Consider the following 18,218-nt stretch of genomic DNA (forward strand, 5'->3'; position numbering starts at 1 on the left):
TCCTAAACGCTAACTTCTAGAAGGGGTATCGATTATAAATTATGACGCTTATGCTACTTTAAACTTTCTCTTTGTAAAAATAGAATTGAATATTGCTCGTTTATGTTTTGAGTGACAGCACAGGTGTCATAGATTTTAGAGGAAGGGGAAACCCTTTCATTTTAGCGGTATCTCTGAAAGGGAAACCCCTTCCTAGAGCTAAGTCAAACGAACGGGTAACCAATTCAAAGGGAAAGCCAATCGTTGGGGCTATTCGATAAACGAGAAGTCATCTAAAGGTTTTCTTTTCTGGGAAGGGGTGACGGGTCCCCGGTCTGTGTATACACTCACCGAACTCCTGTTGTAATACTACATGAGGGGGTGTTTCATCAGCGAGTAAGTCGGGTCGGTAGCGGGCCAGTAAGGCTAGCAGCGGGCCCGCGCTGCATGCCGTCCGCAGCCCGCCTTCGGTCACCTCTGCCCAGGACAGTAAGACTTCGTCGGACACGTCCGTTTCTGTAAATAACAATAGTAGTTATCATATTTAGATTACAAATACAGGATCGTTTTTGGACCGTTAGCCATATTTAAATATACAGGGTGTCCAGGCGGTAAGGTTGATTATTGAGGAGCCGGGAAATTTAAACTCAAAAGCGTGTTCTCTCGATGATTATTTATTCTATACTACTTGAATATCGATGTGGACTGTATACATATATTGACCTATAACTAGGTATGCGCTCGCATGTATCGCATAGGTACTTAACTACTTAGCCTAATTTGGACATTCCGCCCGCCAAGAACATAGTTCTTTAATTACACAGCAAAATCTATACAATAACAACAATAAAAATGTCAAACATAACACAGTCGGAACTTAAAACTAATACCTATGTACAAGTATAACTTATTTATGTATAACATCACTTAGTTATTACACACAATTTACTAACTGGGCGCTTCAAGATTCCAGATTTACATTTAACACTAACAACTCTTGTTATATTGTCAGGCCCAGTATGTTTTTGAATGATCTTGCCTAAAATCCATTTAGCAGGAGGTACATTGTCTTCTTTTAAAATAACAACATCATTAATCTCAGGTTCGGTAGTAACATTAGAATTCCATTTATATCTCTGACTAAGGGTTACTAAATATTCTTTGTACCACCGTTTCCAGAAATCAGATACAATTTTTTGCGTTAAGCGCCATGGATCTAAACCAACTACATTACATTCAGGATTATATTCGTCAGCTATATTTATCAATGATTCACCTACCAAAAAGTGACCTGGTGTCAATGGTAGAGGGTCGTTTGGATCATCGCTCAATACAGATAAAGGCCGAGAATTCAAACATGATTCTACCTGCGCCAGGACCGTCGCTAATTCCTCATAGGTAAGTGTGCTATTCGCTATTACCTTCCTCAAATGCCCTTTTGTACTACGAACCCCAGCTTCCCAAAGACCGCCGAAATTGGGAGCGTGCGGAGGGATGAAGTGCCAAGTCGTATGCTGTAAGGTAAGTATGGCTGCTATCTGATTAGGTAATGATGATTTAGCAGTGTTAAACATGTCTCTCATCTCTCTGTCAGCACCAACAAAATTCGTGCCGTTGTCGCTATACAAGTCTTGGCAGTAACCTCTCCTTGCAGTAAAACGCCTGAATGCATCAATGAAACCCTTGGCTGTCAAATCCGTAACTGCCTCGAGATGTATTGCCCGGGTAACCATGCACACGAACAGGCATATATAGCCTTTAAAAGACTTAGCTCCTCTACCTGGTGAAAACCTTATATTAATAGGACCACAGTAATCTACCCCCGTAGATTTGAAAGGTTTACTGGGTTTCATTCTTGCTTCAGGTAGAAGTCCCATTATAGGAATAGACTTCTTGCTCGAATATCTCAAACACGTGACACATTCTCTATAAACCTTCTTAGTACGATCCTTCGCTTGCAATATCCAATATTTGGATCTTAAAAAGTTTAACATTATTTGAGGACCGCCATGCAGAGTACGATGATGAGCATCAATAATTAAAAGCGAGGTAAATTGATTTTTACCAGGCATAATCACAGGATGTCTCGTATCGTAGCTTGCATCAGATTGATCTATTCTACCGCTAACTCTTAATGTCCCCTTTTCATCCAAAAAAGGACAAAGAGTGCGTAGACAACTCTTTTTAGGCACGACTCCTCGACTCTTTAACTGTTTTATCTCATGTGCAAACTCTTTCTCTTGAACTTGATTAATACACGAAAGCAAAGTCTTATCCATCTCCTCAGAAGTTACATAATTAGGTAATTTAACTCTCTCGTTTTTTGGCAATTTTAAATTTAATACTCTTCTACAGTACGAAATAACTTTTAACAGTCTAGACAATGAAGAAAACCTCGACCAGATTGGGGGTTCTTCATCAACATGGGATACAACAGTTAAAGATGCGACTCTTTCCTCCTCATGTGTGTCTTCTATAATTATGTCGTTTTTCTCAAAGTCAGGTTGGGCTAGCCATTGCGGACCATTCCACCACAATGAATGATCTAGTAAATCTCTTGGTTGTAAACCGCGAGACGCACAGTCGGCAGCGTTAAACTCAGTAGGTACATGACTCCATTGCTCAAACTCCAGTATATTCAATATTGTGGACACTCGGTTACTCACAAATGTACTCCAACGAGCTGATCCTCCTTTGAGCCAGGCTAGAACTATTGTACTGTCTGTCCAACCGTGTAGGTTCTCTTTAGGTACGTCCATTACCTGTGCAACTTCAAATATAAGTTTCGCTGCTAAGGCGGCAGCACACAGCTCAAGTCTCGGGATGGAAATTTCTCTCTCTGTCGGGGCTACTTTTGTTTTAGCTGTTATCAGGTGTACGTGTACACCATTTAGTTCATCAGTCACTCTCATGTAGACCGCTGCTGCAAACGCTGACTTTGAAGCGTCTGCAAAAACGTGCAGTTCGATCTTTGAGCTCGGCGTGGCGTTTAGCCATCTTGGTATAGCCAGCTGCTTAAGATCTACCAATGCCTCTCTGAACGACAGCCACTCTCTCACCAACTCTTCTGTCAATGGGCAATCCCATTCTAGACCCGACTTCTACAGCTTCTGGATGAAGATTTTGGCAACAACCACGACTGGAGCAATCCAGCCCAGTGGATCGTATAACCTAGCTACATCAGACAACACTTTTCTCTTACTTAGGTTCTTGAACATTGGATAAATTTAATGTATATTCAAAGTTATCTGTATCTCTGTTCCAGCTCACTCCAAGAACCTTCATTGTATTATTTAGTTTTAGGTGCACTGTCTGATCTGATATCTCTGTATTACCTACAATCTTCTCCAGTACAGTTTTAGAATTAGTATTCCATTTTTGAAGTTCGAAACCACCAGATCTCATCAACTCATTCATCTCGTCAAATATTTTTAGTGCCTCAGCCTCAGTGTTAGCTCCAGTAATTAAGTCGTCCATGTAAAAGTCTTGTCTTGTTATTCTCGCAGCTAATGGATACTTACTCTCTTCTATCTCTGCAAGCTTTTGTAATGACTTAACGGCCAAATAAGGCGCGCAAGCTGTCCCGAACGTCAATCTCAAAAGCTTGTAGTGTTGTATTGGCTCTGATCCGTCTGACTTAAATCGCCAAACGATTCTCTGGAAATCCGTGTCCTCCTCAGCTACACGAATCATCCTGTACATCTTAATGATATCTGCGACAAGGCAGATCTTGTGACTCCTAGCTCTCATTAAAATGTGTCTCAAATCTTGTTGTAGTTTAGGGCCGACAAGGAGATCGTCGTTAAGAGAAACATTGTTGACTCCCTTACTCGACGCATTATATACGATTCTAAATTTTGTCGTCTCCTTGTGCTCCCTAATCACAGCGTGGAAAGGAAGATACACAGCCTTCGGATTCTCTAGCTCTCCCTCACTTACTGCCCTCATGTGATTAAGACTCAGGTATTCCTCCATGACCTTGTTATACTCTTCTCTAAGTTTAGGTTCTCTCATTAATTTTCTCTCTAAAATCTCTAATCTCTTGATAGCAATTTCCTTAGAATTGCCATATTGACACTTAGGGTCCTCAGTCGCGAATGGTAGTCTTACTACAAGCCTACCATCGTCATCTCTCACAGTCGTTGAGTTAAAAAACTCCTCACATTGTTGCTCACTCTTAGTCATGTCTTTTTTAATCATATTAGGCTCGTTCTCCATCTCCCAAAACTTTCTCAATAAGTCATCTTCCTGAATATGAACATGCAAACTAGTAAATCTAGCACTCACCTCAGTCTCTGATCCTCTCACTGCTCGGCCAGACACGATCCATCCGAGCATCGTATTTTGAGCTATCATGGTTCCTTTGCTCGCCTCTGAACGCTTCTTGACTAAGCCCTCGAGTAATATTTCTGCATACACCTCGGCACCTAGAAGGATCTCCACTTTACCTAGCGTTGAATACTCAGGATCCGCTAAAGGTAAGTCTTCAATCTCTGTCCACTTAGGCACGTTAAGCTTGATAGCTGGAAGCAAAGCAGTTAAAGAATGTAATACGTAAGCACAAACTTCGACTGAACTTGTTGGGTCATGGCATGATACCACGCGAAATGAAACCATGTGTTTGGTATTCAAACTACACTCCTCTAGCATTGACACCGAAGTACTTACAGGTCTACGTTTGAGACCAAGTAATTGAACAGTGGACTCAGTAATAAAGGAAATCATACTTCCTTGATCAATTAAAGCTCTAATAGTTTGTTTACAACCAGTGGAATTAAATACCTTAACTCTAGCCGTCGCGAGTAGCACTCGGTTAGGTTGAAGCGCATCACCTCTCGAAAACGCTGTTGTAATATTTGTGTCACATCGTGTTGTGCTCGGTTTCTCGGGTAGGGGTACACTCGGTGACGCCGATGACGCAGCAACCTCGCTCGTAGCTCTCGTCTCCTGGTTGGTATCTCTCTCGAAGTGAAGGAGAGTGTGATGTCTCCTTCCGCATTTACGGCAACTCATCGTCTGACGACACTTCATTACAGAGTGTGTGGGCATCAGGCAGTTAAAACACAGTTTATTATTTTGCACAAAATCTTGACGTTCCTTGGGCGTCATGGAACCAAACTGCTTGCAGTGATAAACGTGATGGGTCTCATGGCACATAGCACACTCGATGTTACTCGCCTTGACTTTATTCTCGATAGCAGTGTGAAATGTTTTAACCTTAGCTGCAGGCTTGACTGGTGGTGCTGGGCGGGACGTGTTGGTGTCAATCATCTCTAATGACCTGAATCTGTACTCTAAAAACTCACGCAACTGCTCCCAGGTAGGTAAGTCGTCGCCTAGCATATTCAAATGCTGCTCCCACTGCTTAATAGATTCAGCGTCTAATTTTGTAATCACCAAATACACGATAATTGTGTCCCACGTACTCGTGCTAATGCCTATATTCTGTAACGACTTCAAACATATTGATGTATTGTCCAATAAATGCCTCACAGCGTTAGCAGACTCGTTGTGTATTTTCTTGGTCGAAAATAAGCTCCTCATAACAGCATTACAGTTATATCTCTTGTTATCATAACGCCGAACCAATTGTTTCCAAGCGTCATCATAATTTGCATCGGTAGTCGAAAAATTACTAAGTAAACTCAGCGCCTCTCCAGATAAATTGCTTTTCAAGTAATGCATTTTTTGAACCGCCGTAATATTCTTATTTGTGTGAATTAATGAAGAAAACATATCATAGAACGTTTGCCATTCTTCATATTTGCCAGTAAAAGTCGGCAAAATAATGCGAGGTAATTTTACGTCACAATTCCCATTTTCACTGACAACGGCCTTGTCACTAGATTGCGGTAATGATTGTGCACTTGATCGCAAAAACATTTTCAAAGCTTCACGTAAAATCGTTTTGTACTGAACATACAACTCCTCAAACTCCTCATACTTCTCTTCTGTAAAATATGTATCCGTTCTGTCTCCTGACGCTTTGGAAATAATCGCCTTATGTCCGCTTTGAAACTCGTTAAATTGTTGCTCAAGTACTTCAAGTCTAGTTTCTAAATACGGCTGCTTAATTCTCTCTTTAGGCGATTTTTTATAGTTCTTCTCCGATTTCTTCACAATGTTGATTAACTCCTCTTGATATTCAATAAGCTCCTCTAATGTAGACATGATGATTTGCACTCTCGAATGTTCGTATTGTTTGTAACTATACTCGTAAGTAGGTAGATAACTTAGCACTCAGATGAAAATGTCTCAAAAACTCGGTTTATATTGCTCAGTTCGATATTATAACTCACTCATAATGTTAAGCGTAATAAACTTTAGCGAAAAAGTCTCAAAAATCACTTAAAGACACCAAATATGTAAATGTTCAAACTCGATGTTATTACGCGTAATTATAATTGCACTTAAAACTTGCAGTAAACACTCGTCCGGCACATCCTTATCTCGATCGCCGACCGCCCGGCCACAGGTATGCACTAATTGCATCCGGCTCGATATGGACCATATGTCCAGGCGGTAAGGTTGATTATTGAGGAGCCGGAAAATTTAAACTCAAAAGCGTGTTCTCTCGATGATTATTTATTCTATACTACTTGAATATCGATGTGGACTGTATACATAAGTATATTGACCTATAACTAGGTATGCGCTCGCATGTATCGCATAGGTACTTAACTACTTAGCCTAATTTGGACACAGGGTGATTCATGAGACGTGAGCAGGCCTATCCTGCACACTCAGTAACTGATAACTGATCGATCACCGACGTATTTAGGTGAAACAACGACACTTTTTCCTATTTTTACCTTTTTAGTGAGGGCAAATTTAACTCTCTACAATCATGGTTACCCTACAAGAGCTAATTAATAAACATAAAACCTCTTTAACCGTAATGACAGCATTTTGATTACGAAGAAAATAAACTGTCAAACTTGAGTGAGATACGAGTTTTCAAAAGTAACCAGACCGTGATGACAGTGATGACATTCAATTTGACAGAGAATATCGGTAGTTTAGTATGGCTACAAATATAATGACCACCAAAAAATACTTTGGTACCCTAAATAAAAAAATCATGCTTACCAAAAAAAATTACTGAACACCAAAAAAATAAGGCCTAAAATTACAAATGTACCACCATTTTAATTACGACTGCACTTCAAATTGTATTCGAATACCAAATATATTGAATGATTACCAAAAATCATTAATGATCACCAAATCTTGAAGATCAAATAAATGCGATATTTTCACCTAAATAAACCACTGTGATACCAAAAAATTTATACATATTACCAAATAAAGTAAAATGATGCCAAAATTACTAGCCCCTCCCGCTCAACCCCCGTACCTCGCACCGCATAACTTAGGTAGGCATACTGAAATGCTACTAGAAAAGTATGTTAGGTTAGGTTTGTACTGCTATCAGTTAAGTGGGCTAGGTTAACACTGCGACCCTTACAGAAACGAATTGCTACTAGAAAAGTGGGTTAGGTTAGGTTTGAACTGCGACCCTTACAGAAAAGAAATGCTACTAGAAAAGTGGGTTAGGTTAGGCTTGAACTGCGAACCTTACAGAAACGAAATGTTACTAGAAAAGTGGGTTAGGTTAGGTTTGAACTGTGACCCATACAGAAACGAAATTCTACTAGAAAAGTGGGTTAGGTTAGGTTTGAACTGCGACCCTTCCAGATAAGAAATGCTACTAGAAAAGTGGGTTAGGTTAGGTTTGAACTGCGAACCTTACAGAAACGAAATGTTACTAGAAAAGTGGGTTAGGTTAGGTTTGAACTGCAACCCATACAGAAACGAAATGCTACTAGAAAATTTTGCTTTGCTTTAATAGGATAGCAAGATTTAAAAATTTGGTTATAATTTTACATTAAAATGGAGTTCTAATTTTGGTGGTCATTTACTATTTTTGGGTTTACAATGATTATTTTGGTGTCATTTTATTTAATAGGATAGCACGATGTAAAAATTTGGTTATCAATTGACATTAAATTGGGGTTTGAAATTTGGTAATTATTTACAATTTTTGGGTTAATACTGATTAATTTGGTGTCATTTCCTTTAATAGGATAGTAAAATGTAATAAAATTGGTAATCATTTCACATTAAAATGGTGTTATAATTTTGGTGATCATTCATTATTTTAGGGTGGTAAAGTAATTTTTTTGGTATTAAATTTTATTAAATCTGGTGATCAGTTAAATAGCAGCCGTTTAGTATTCTAATTTTAGGGTGACCATGCATGTCGTAAATAAATTTATTATTATTCTTTTTTTCAACACGAGTAGAAAATTTAGAAACAGTTGCTTATAATTTACAAATTGCGCAGTCTTAGTCCTGCTCACGTCTCCTGAATCATCCTGTATAATGATAGATCAGTAGAGACAGTACAACACAATTTTGAAAAAGAAGTGGTACTTTTTGAAGTGAAAACTTCTTTAGCGGCGCTGTGAACTTTTTGAGGTGAGGAAAAAATGATAAACTCGAGATAGCGTAAGGCGTAACCCTCTCTTTCTACCGCGCGGCGAAAATGTATGCTTGAGCCCAGTGGCGTAGCTACCTAGGGGCTAGGCGGGGCAGTGCCCCGGGGCCCTCAAGCTCAGGGGGCCCTCGAATCATTACCAGAAATCTCGATCGAACTGAACTTTTGGAAATTTCTCCCATTTTCAGAATAAATATGACAGGTTGCAACCCCACTTTAATCATGACAACTCAGTTGAGAGAAATTCAAAAGTTATGCCTAGGGAATTCCCCTAAATTCTTTCTGTAGGTTGGCAGTGTTGTCAATTTGACGGATAGTGATATGTGCGTTTTATTATCCATCGATGTGCGTTTTATTGTGAATTCGACGACCCCAAAAATCGATGAGGAGGACTATATATATACAGGGTGGAAAGGCACGACGATCCTTCCCGGAACTTTTAGGTCGTTTAAGGGATACAGAGCAGATTGGTAATGGTAAGAATCGTTAATTGAGTAAAAAATAAAAATACCAAATTTTCTACTTTTTAACTGTGGTGATAACCCTATAGCATGTGCACATGACGGTAGATTAAGGATCTCCGTCGGAAAAGCTCGGCACTTTACGCTTTTTTCCGATCGTTGACAGAATCGCACTGATGTATGAATGACGCATAAATGACAAATAAATCAAATTAATGCAAAAATATTACAAACAATTTTATTACTTTCTTAGATAATTACTTTTTGCCAATATTTAACACTATTTTCTTTTCACATACGGTGTTCAAATGTACCTCCGTGTCTTATAATGTACGCCGCAGCCCGCACCCGAGCCCGCGCACATTGCCCATGCGATAGTGTACCTATGCTCTTCGTAATTTTTCCTCCGCAAATTGTCAAAAGCAGCAATTAGCCTTTAATGTCTCATTTCGTCCGCAGTTTCACATTCCGTTTGGTACACCATACCTTTTACACAGCCCCACAAATTTAAATAACCACGAGCATCTAACAACGGCATTTTTATTTGAATAATATGACATTAGATAAGTAAAGTTCAATGACAATTTAATTTCAAACATCAGACGTCTTGTCTATTTCCTACCACGCATGAAGGTTTGTTAGTTAGGTATTTAAGAAGTATTTATTTTTGATTTATTCTTAGTATTTCATTTTTGCAAGTTCATTTGTATTGGTGCATTAAATCAAACACAACCTACTTGTAATTTTTTATTACTTTAGATAGTTTCCAATTATTCGAAAATAATTTTGTGAACCATGTTAAGAAACTAAAACCTTTTTATCAGTCAAGGAAACCAGAGATATTTATAAGACGATTGCGTACTTTTGAGTGGTTGTCAATGTCACCATTTGAACTGTCGTAAACAATGTTGTGGTTAGTATTATTAATATTAAGGAATAACATAACTAGGTACTTCATGCAAGTATTGAACAAGTGGAACCATTAAGAAAGCGAAAATCCTGCAATGATTCTTACAGTGTTGTAAGCAGACCTAAGAATGGCCTAACACACAAATTAGCATAATTTCCTGTCGTATACTGATTGTTTACAAGTAAGTTCATTGACCCTGTCACCTGTTAGGGTTAGAACAAAGTAGTTTTTTGTACGGATGTTTAAAAGGCCATAATTTAGAAACGGTTGCCCATATTAACATAGTTTCTATGGAGAAAATATAGAGCTTAGGCTAAACAATCCCCCTTTTGCGGAAAGGATCGTCGTGCCTTTCCACCCTGTATATTGTGAATTCGAGTTAAGGCCATAATGCTGTAGTGTTGATTTTGTTAATTTGTCGCAGTACTTCATACCGCAAAAATGTCTTACATCACACCTCTATTCATTTTACTCATTTACTCGCGCGCATCACAAACACCTCTTGCCACACAAATCATTCACACACTTCAAATTTCAAAAAACTCTTATCCTTTCAATTTCACTCGCGACCCTGAAAACTCATACGCTCCTCATAACCTCGCAAAAGAGTCCCTGGATCGCGCGAGGCGCTCGAGGTGCTCACCCCTCACCCGCTCGCCGACACTCGAAACTCAAATGAAGAAACGAGTAATGGACGTAATGGTCCACACTGTCAACTTCCGAACTACAAACCTTATTGCAACGACAAAAGGTCCACCGAGAAAAGCGTTGAGTTTGTACCGCTCACCGGCTCTTTGTGACATGAATACCTCAAAATGAAACAATGAATTAGAAATATCCAAAGACACAGACACGGCGTACTTCAATATCGCCTCGCATCACCACCGAAAATACGTTAAAAATTAAACACGAAAGACAACAAGCGTAAGCGCTGCAAGCTTTCATACATCTTACGCCTTTTTGATCTTAACTTACGTGTCAAAATGGCGCGATAAATCAATCTTCAAAACGAATTTCGACGTGTTGCTTCTCTGTCGCACTTGTAAATTCGTACGTAAGTGTGACAGGGAGGCAACATGACGAACTTGGTTCGCGGTACGCCCTCTGTATACCAGGCGGGCATTTACGAAGCTTGGTTAGAAACAGAAATCCTTTAAGTGACTAAAATATTATTGAAATATAATACGGTAGCGTACACAATTTATGATAATTTCAATAAGTTTCAAGTTTATTAAATAAAAAGTAAGTATAATTTGCATAGGTAAAATAAACATGTAGATGTAAATTATACCGATTTGAATTTGCAATACTTTTTATTAACATTCTTTGTAAACGTCTTCGAACTGACAAGTTATGATTATGACATATTTATATTTATTTTGTCCGTACTTCGTTCTAGTTCTCTAGAGCTAATTTTAGTTCTCTAATACCTAATACCTAGTAATAATTCTTATAATCATAACAAAATATGGACATAGTTTTCGCCAGTAAATATACCCGCGGATCTTCCTTGGTGCCTTTTGCATGAAAAAATGAAGTGTAAATGTAGACGGTGCGGCCGGCTCGAATGGTGCTTTGTTTATGTTTATTATCATATTGATGATATTACTGTTAAATTATAGGTGGTAAGTTAGTCACTTCTATATAATAATGATTGTGAAAATATTGAATTTGTTCTCCTTAGTTTGTTAAAAATTGTGGTAGTTTTATGGTTAATAGGTACTTATGAAATATATCACTACATATTATAAAACAAAGTCCCCCGCCGCGTCTGTCTGTTTGTGGGTTTGTTTGTATGTTCGCGATAAACTTAAAAACTACTGGACGGATTTTCATGTGGTTTTCACCTATCAAAAGAGTGATTCTTGAGGAAGGTTTAGGTGTATAATTTGCTAACCCGTGCGAAGCCGGGGCGGGTCGCTAGTGATTATTATACTTAAAATTATATCAAGTAGCAAGGAGGAGGTCTAAACAATCTAACAATAAAAAAGAGCTACATTAGAACAAGTTTCATAAAAGCAGCAAATTAAGTTAGGTACTTTATGTTCTTAGTTTGATTCTAAAATTATCTTTCTCCTAAAAGTTCTATTCTTAACCTCCAGAATTGCACTCCAATGAAATATTACTACTTATTTATTTATAAAGGAAGTGATGAATACATAAATATGTATATACATTAAATATTTTTGTCGCCGTTGGAGTTAATGGAATAGTCGACGCTGAAAATATGCTAGTACCTCACCTCATTTGAAGTAAGACAGTGTAACACCTCATTTTAGAAAATGAGGTACTCATACAAACTCATTTTAAATTGATGTCCTACCCATCACTACATAACACACTATCGCACCGCACCAAGATCATTGTGCGACGCACCGATAAGAGCGAGAAAGAGATATCGCTTTCTCGCTCTTACTTATGGGTGCGTCGCACAATGACCTTGGTGCGGTGCGATAGTCTGTTACCACTATTAAGATTTTTTTTTCGAGAACGGTTAAAAAATTAATGCTGTATCAGGAGTGACCCCGGCTACACACGTAACGATAAATCGTAGCTTTAAAACTGTGCAGTCCGAACTGCGCAGTTTTATCTGCCGTGTGTATGACAAATCGTTGTCGATTATCGTAACGATTTGTCATACACACGGCAGATAAAACTGCGCAGTTCGGACTGCACAGTTTTATCGCTACGATTTATCGTTACGTATGTAGCCGGCATTAGTAAGCTAATGTCAATAAACTTTTTTGTACTGGTCAATATAGTGGTTCAATTTTATTTGATTTTACCACTCATATTGATGTCCGTTAAGTCAATAAATCGTGTCAAATCTATAGATTTCGGCTACAGCTCATTGTATTATTGTATAACGCGAAATATCGTGAAAAAATGCAGTGGCTGCAGTAGGTACATTGATTCAGGTCCGCGGGCAGGAGATCGTTCATGGTCTTCACCGTTAAATGTGGTAACACTAACGGTGATAAATTTTTTTCCGGGGATTCCCCAACGACACTTGTAGCGTATCATTGTGTTTCTCTTTCCTTTTATTTTACTTTTAACGTCGTCAGTGAACAGTGAGTACCTACCTACTCGAGCACAATCTAATATTGTATTGTTTAATTAAATTAGAAAACTAAAATTATGGATAAAAATAAGAAACCCAGTGGTGCATTTAAACGCAAACAACGCCAAGAAAGAGAAGATAGTAAACAAAAATTGCCCAAAATTGACAAGTTTTTTAGTCAGCCTTCTGCAAGTACATCTGGCCAAAATATTTATATTGATAGTGACTCAAATAATGTGGTAACTGCAGTGTTGGTTGAGAAGCCTACTGAAGAAGATTCGACAATTATTGCAGTTGGAGATACCTCCGCCGCCGATCATGTGAACGTGGATGATGTTTGCATGACACACATAACAGCGGAGGGTTAGGAGGAACCACAGACCTCTACATTTTTCGAAAATGTGTACGACAAATCTTCTTATGACTTGGGAAACTTCACGAACAAAATATTAAGTGATAACGAAAAACGTCAAATTCTTGATATGGGGCCTTTACAGCCTTCAGGACCTTTTCCAACAGACATCAACATGAACAATAGGTGTTTTTCAAAATCGTACTACGTTTCGTGTTCTAAATATGGGCCAGTTAATCGTTTTTGGTTGTGTTATTCCAAAATACTAGACGCTGCCTATTGTCAACCCTGCTGGTTATTTGCTTCACAAAGGAATAATGTTTGGTGTGCGGGAATTCGAGATTGGAAGCATTTATCAGAAAGAATTAAACAACACAGTTGTTCGAGTGGCCATTCGGAAGCATGTGCTGTGTATGAATTTTGGAAAAAAAATGATACTAATACTATCGACAAGGAACTTGAAAATGAAATTCGCAAAGAAGCATCATTTTGGAGAATGGTTCTTCAAAGGTTATTCGAAGCAAAGGGTTCTTTGGCTTTGAGAGGACATCAAGAAGACTTAAGTCAGGAAGGATACCACGAGCTTGTCGCCCGATATGATCACATTTTGCGGCAAGTATTGGATATGCCCAAAGGTAATAATAATTATTTCTAAGTTTTTTTATCGTTTTATTTTGTTTATAATTATTAACTGTTTATCAGGACTTCTTTGAAATTGTGTTTTTTTATGTTTTTAGGATCTACAAGATATCTGAGTGCAACAATTCAAAATGAAATGATTGAGAGCTTGGGGACCAAACTCGAAACCCATCTACTAGAACAAATTAGAGCGTCACCGTTTTTTGCCATCATAATGGATACGACACAGGACGTATCGAAGGTAGATCAGCTAAGCATTGTTGTGAGGTATGCAGTAATAACCAGATCGGAAAATGGACAGCCAATTGATATAGAAGTAAAAGAAGTGTTTCTAGGCTTTTATGCAGCCATCAAACATGGCGCAGTAGATTTAGTCAACCAAGTGACAACATTATTTATCGACAAAAATATTGATTTAAAAAAATGTGTGGGGCAAGGCTATGATGGAGCCAGTGTGATGAGTGGTGTGTATAATGGTGTACAAAAACATATTAAGGATATCCAGCCTAACGCAGAGTACGTACATTGTGCCACTCATAATTTAAATTTGGTGATAATTGATGCCGTTAGCAGTTGTGTGGGAATACAGATTTTTTTCGCAACGTTGCAAGATTTGTATAACTTTTTCGGAAACAGCATCAAACGTTGGGATCTACTGTCAAAATTCACTGGCGAATCGGACACCACTCTAAAAAAACTAAATCCGACTAGATGGTCCAGTAGGGTCAATACGATATCTGCAATAAAACTTCGTTATTTTGATATTATCAAAGCATTATCAGAAATAGTTCTAAAGAGTCCTAATAAAGATGAGCGTAGTGAAGCAGAGAGTATTAAAACAAAAATGCTAAATTTCGAGTTCGTGTTGCTTTGCGAATTCATGCACAGTGTATTGAACGACATCAATTATGCATCCAAAACTTTACAAAAATGCGACATCAATTTGGGCGAGGCGAGTAAAGTTTTAGCAGAGACCAAAACAAAGTTGCAAATTTATAGAAATGATTTCGAATTATTCAAGTGCAAAGCCAGTGAAACTGCAAGAAAATATGGTATTGATACCCATTTTCAAGAAAAAAGGCAAAGAAAAGTTAAAAAACATTTTGATGAATTAGCTGCTGATCACCGATTTCCAAACCGAGAAAAAATATTTGAAATTGAGATTTTCAATAATGTACTAGACACAGTAATATCTCAATTAGATACACGTTTTATTGGTATGAGTGCAGTCTGTCATATATTCGATTTTCTAACACCAACTATTTTATTACATGTTGATGAAGCAACTTTATTACAAAAGTGTGACGAATTCCAAAGAAAATATTCAGATATAATAGGCCCTAGTTTTTCACTTCAATTTATTAATATGTACCACCTAGTTTTACCTCAACTAACTCAAGCATGGACTGTTCACCAATTATGTAAGGAAATAATGAGCAAATATGGAGTGCTAGAATGCGACCTAACGGAAGTATTTACAGCAATGTTATTATTCTTTACAATTCCTGTCACTTCTGCAGCAGCTGAAAGGTCAATTAGCAAATTAAAAATAATAAAAAATTATTTAAGAAATAATATGGGCCAAACTCGACTTCGACATTTATCGCTAATAGCAATTGAAAACAAAACCGCATCATGCCTGGATTTAAACGAAGTCATTGATACTTTTGCGAAAACTAAAGCTAGGAAAAAATTGTAAATATAATTGTTATTTAGTCAGTTGGTAGGCACGACCTTTATTATAATAAACCCTTGAATCTTCTCTATTTCGTTTTATTAGCCAAACCTACACCAAGTATTAATTGTAATTTATGTTGTTACTGTTTAATACTATTATTACCTGCCCTGCAGTGCACAAAAAAGAGCTTAAGTAGCTTGGCATTTTTAAAGTATTTGTATATTTCATATTTTTATTTGATAAAACCTAATCAGTTTACATAGCAGTGGGGCCCCATTTTTTAATTTGCCCCAGGGCCCTTGGCTACCTAGCTACGCTACTGCTTGAGCCTACTGTTTCGTTTAGGCAGCGCAGGGGGGCGCTTGCGTGACGTCACGTGTGACGGACAATTTAATTGTGTTTTCCGTTTTAGGGTTCCGTAGCCAAATGGCAAAAAACGGAACCCTTATGGATTCGTCATGTCTGTCTGTCTGTCCGTCCGTCCGCATGTCACAGCCACATTTTTTCCGAAATTATAAGAACTATACTGTTGAAACTTGGTAAGTAGATGTATTCTGTGAACCGCATTAAGATATTCACACAAAAATAGAAAAACCATACTTAGAACTGAAACTCAAAAATTCTTAGGGATAGGTTTTCAAAAATGATATTGAGGTGTCTAATATCAGGTAGATAGGTAGGTTTACAATAAAAATAAATTAGTCTTGGGCTAGCTATCTTGGTGGTTTTACTTGGATCCCTAATCCTGAATACTACATGGTGTCAGGTGTAAATACCCCAGTGTATTAATCGTAAATCGGACTTCTCGGTTGTCTAGTGATGACGGGAAAAGAAATTGCAGGGTCGGCCGCTCAGAATAGTGGCTATGCAAGTTTACAACAGCCGCCGCCGTTATGCGACGGCAGCAACGGTAATATGGCGGACAATTGGCGTGATTGGAAAAAGGCATTCGATTGGTACTTGGTAGCTTCGGGGCGTGATGGGGCATCGGGGAAGGAAAAATGTGCGTTATTCTTACATATCATTGGTGAAAGTGGACGTGATATATATGAAGAATTGGACTTTGAAGAGGCCGAAAAGGACGACTTTGATGTGTTGTACGAAAAGTTTGAATCGAGGTGTGACCCAACAAAAAACTTTAACTTCGAGAGACATCTGTTTTTTTTTGTGTTCTCAGGGAAGTGACAAGTTTGAGAAATATTATGCGTCATTGAAAGTGAAAAGTAAATCGTGTAAATTTGGGGAGCTGAGGGATAGCTTGATTTTGACTCAAACGATAAGGGGGATAAGAGATGGCCGGCCGAGGGAGAGGACGCTCAGAGAGTCGGACTTGGAGTTGAGAGACGCCGCGGCGTGGTGCGGGGCGGCCGAGGTGGCGGGCGAGCGGGCCGGGGCCGGGCGCGCCGCGGGGCCGCCCGCGCCGAGCGCCGCCCTCGAGCCCGTCGCGGCGCGCCCGCGGGCCGCCGGCCGCCCGGGCCCGCCGCCCGCCCGGCCCCGCGCCGCGACCGCCGCCGGCGCCGGCCGGAGGGAGCGCAGACGTCGGAACTGTAGCTACACGCATGACGACAACAGACGTCCAGCTGTACAAGTGACACGCTTTAGGTGTAATAGGCAGAGCTCGGCAGGGGTGAGCCATTTTGACGTCACTGTAGATACTAATATAGATACACCTTAGAAAGAAATATTAAAATAAAACTGTATTAATTATAATTAAACTAAAATGACAATGCCTTGTACAAATAAACTTTAATAGTAGCATATGAATGGATATACATATTATTTGAAGAGGTTTACTAAAAAAGCTTGCTATAAAATTCATTTGTTTTAATGCCGACGTAAAAATCGTAGCGGAAAGGCAGCCTAAATAAAATAATTTATTTAGTTATTAAATTACACCACATTTACCATCGAATGACAACTTGACAAGACATGTCCATGTTGTGCAAACTCTGGAAACAGCTCTCCCCCGCCGAGCTCCGATAATAGGAGAGGGCAATTCGCGAGATGTTGTCGGTCGTCCGGATTTGCGAGTCATACGATGCGTGAGTCATCGTGTCAATCGACGGAGGAAATGAGCGAAGAGGAGGAGTTTATGATAAGAGGAATTGAAATCGGAAGCGTTGACAGAAAGGACTGGTACGAGTGGATAGTGGTAAACGGAGCACGGGTGCAGTTTAAATTGGACAGCGGTGCGGACGTGACAGTTATCTCGATAAACAATTATGTGGCCGCCGGATTTGATAAGCAATTATTATGTAAGACGAGTTCAATATTGAAAAAGGTTAGTAAACATATATTACCGGTTCTACAACCGGTTGTTTTGAAGCGAATTTGAGTTTTAATGATGCTATAATTAGACAAAAAATATATGTGCTAGACGCCGACTGTGACAATCTGTTATCGCGAGATGCTTGCATACAATTAAGGTTGATAAAGCGTATTTATGAAATTATAAAAACTCTTGCATTAGTAAGATGATAGCGTCGCATAAGCACATTTTTTAGGGAATTGGGCAGTTACCGGGGTTACATAAGTTAACAATTGATAAAACTGTCCCGCCTATTGTTAGAGGGTCTCGAAAAATACCAATTAAATTACGGCCAAAGTTAGAGGAGAAGTTACAAAGGCTTCAGCAGTT

General features: G+C 38.8%; 1 protein-coding gene across 6 annotated transcripts in view; it reads right to left on the minus strand.

Annotated features, from left to right (window-relative positions):
• Positions 1-18,218, minus strand: part of LOC134678720 (F-actin-monooxygenase Mical-like) — a 198,146-nt gene that overhangs the window by 118,082 nt on the left and 61,846 nt on the right. For all 6 annotated transcript variants that reach the window (XM_063537382.1, XM_063537386.1, XM_063537385.1 and 3 more), the window contains exon 11: positions 331-495. In XM_063537382.1, the coding sequence (XP_063393452.1) occupies positions 331-495 (165 nt within the window). The remainder of the gene's footprint in view (positions 1-330; positions 496-18,218) is intronic.

Source organism: Cydia fagiglandana, chromosome Z (assembly GCF_963556715.1).
Source record: "Cydia fagiglandana chromosome Z, ilCydFagi1.1, whole genome shotgun sequence".
In the NCBI taxonomy this organism is placed as follows: Eukaryota; Metazoa; Arthropoda; class Insecta; order Lepidoptera; family Tortricidae; genus Cydia; species Cydia fagiglandana.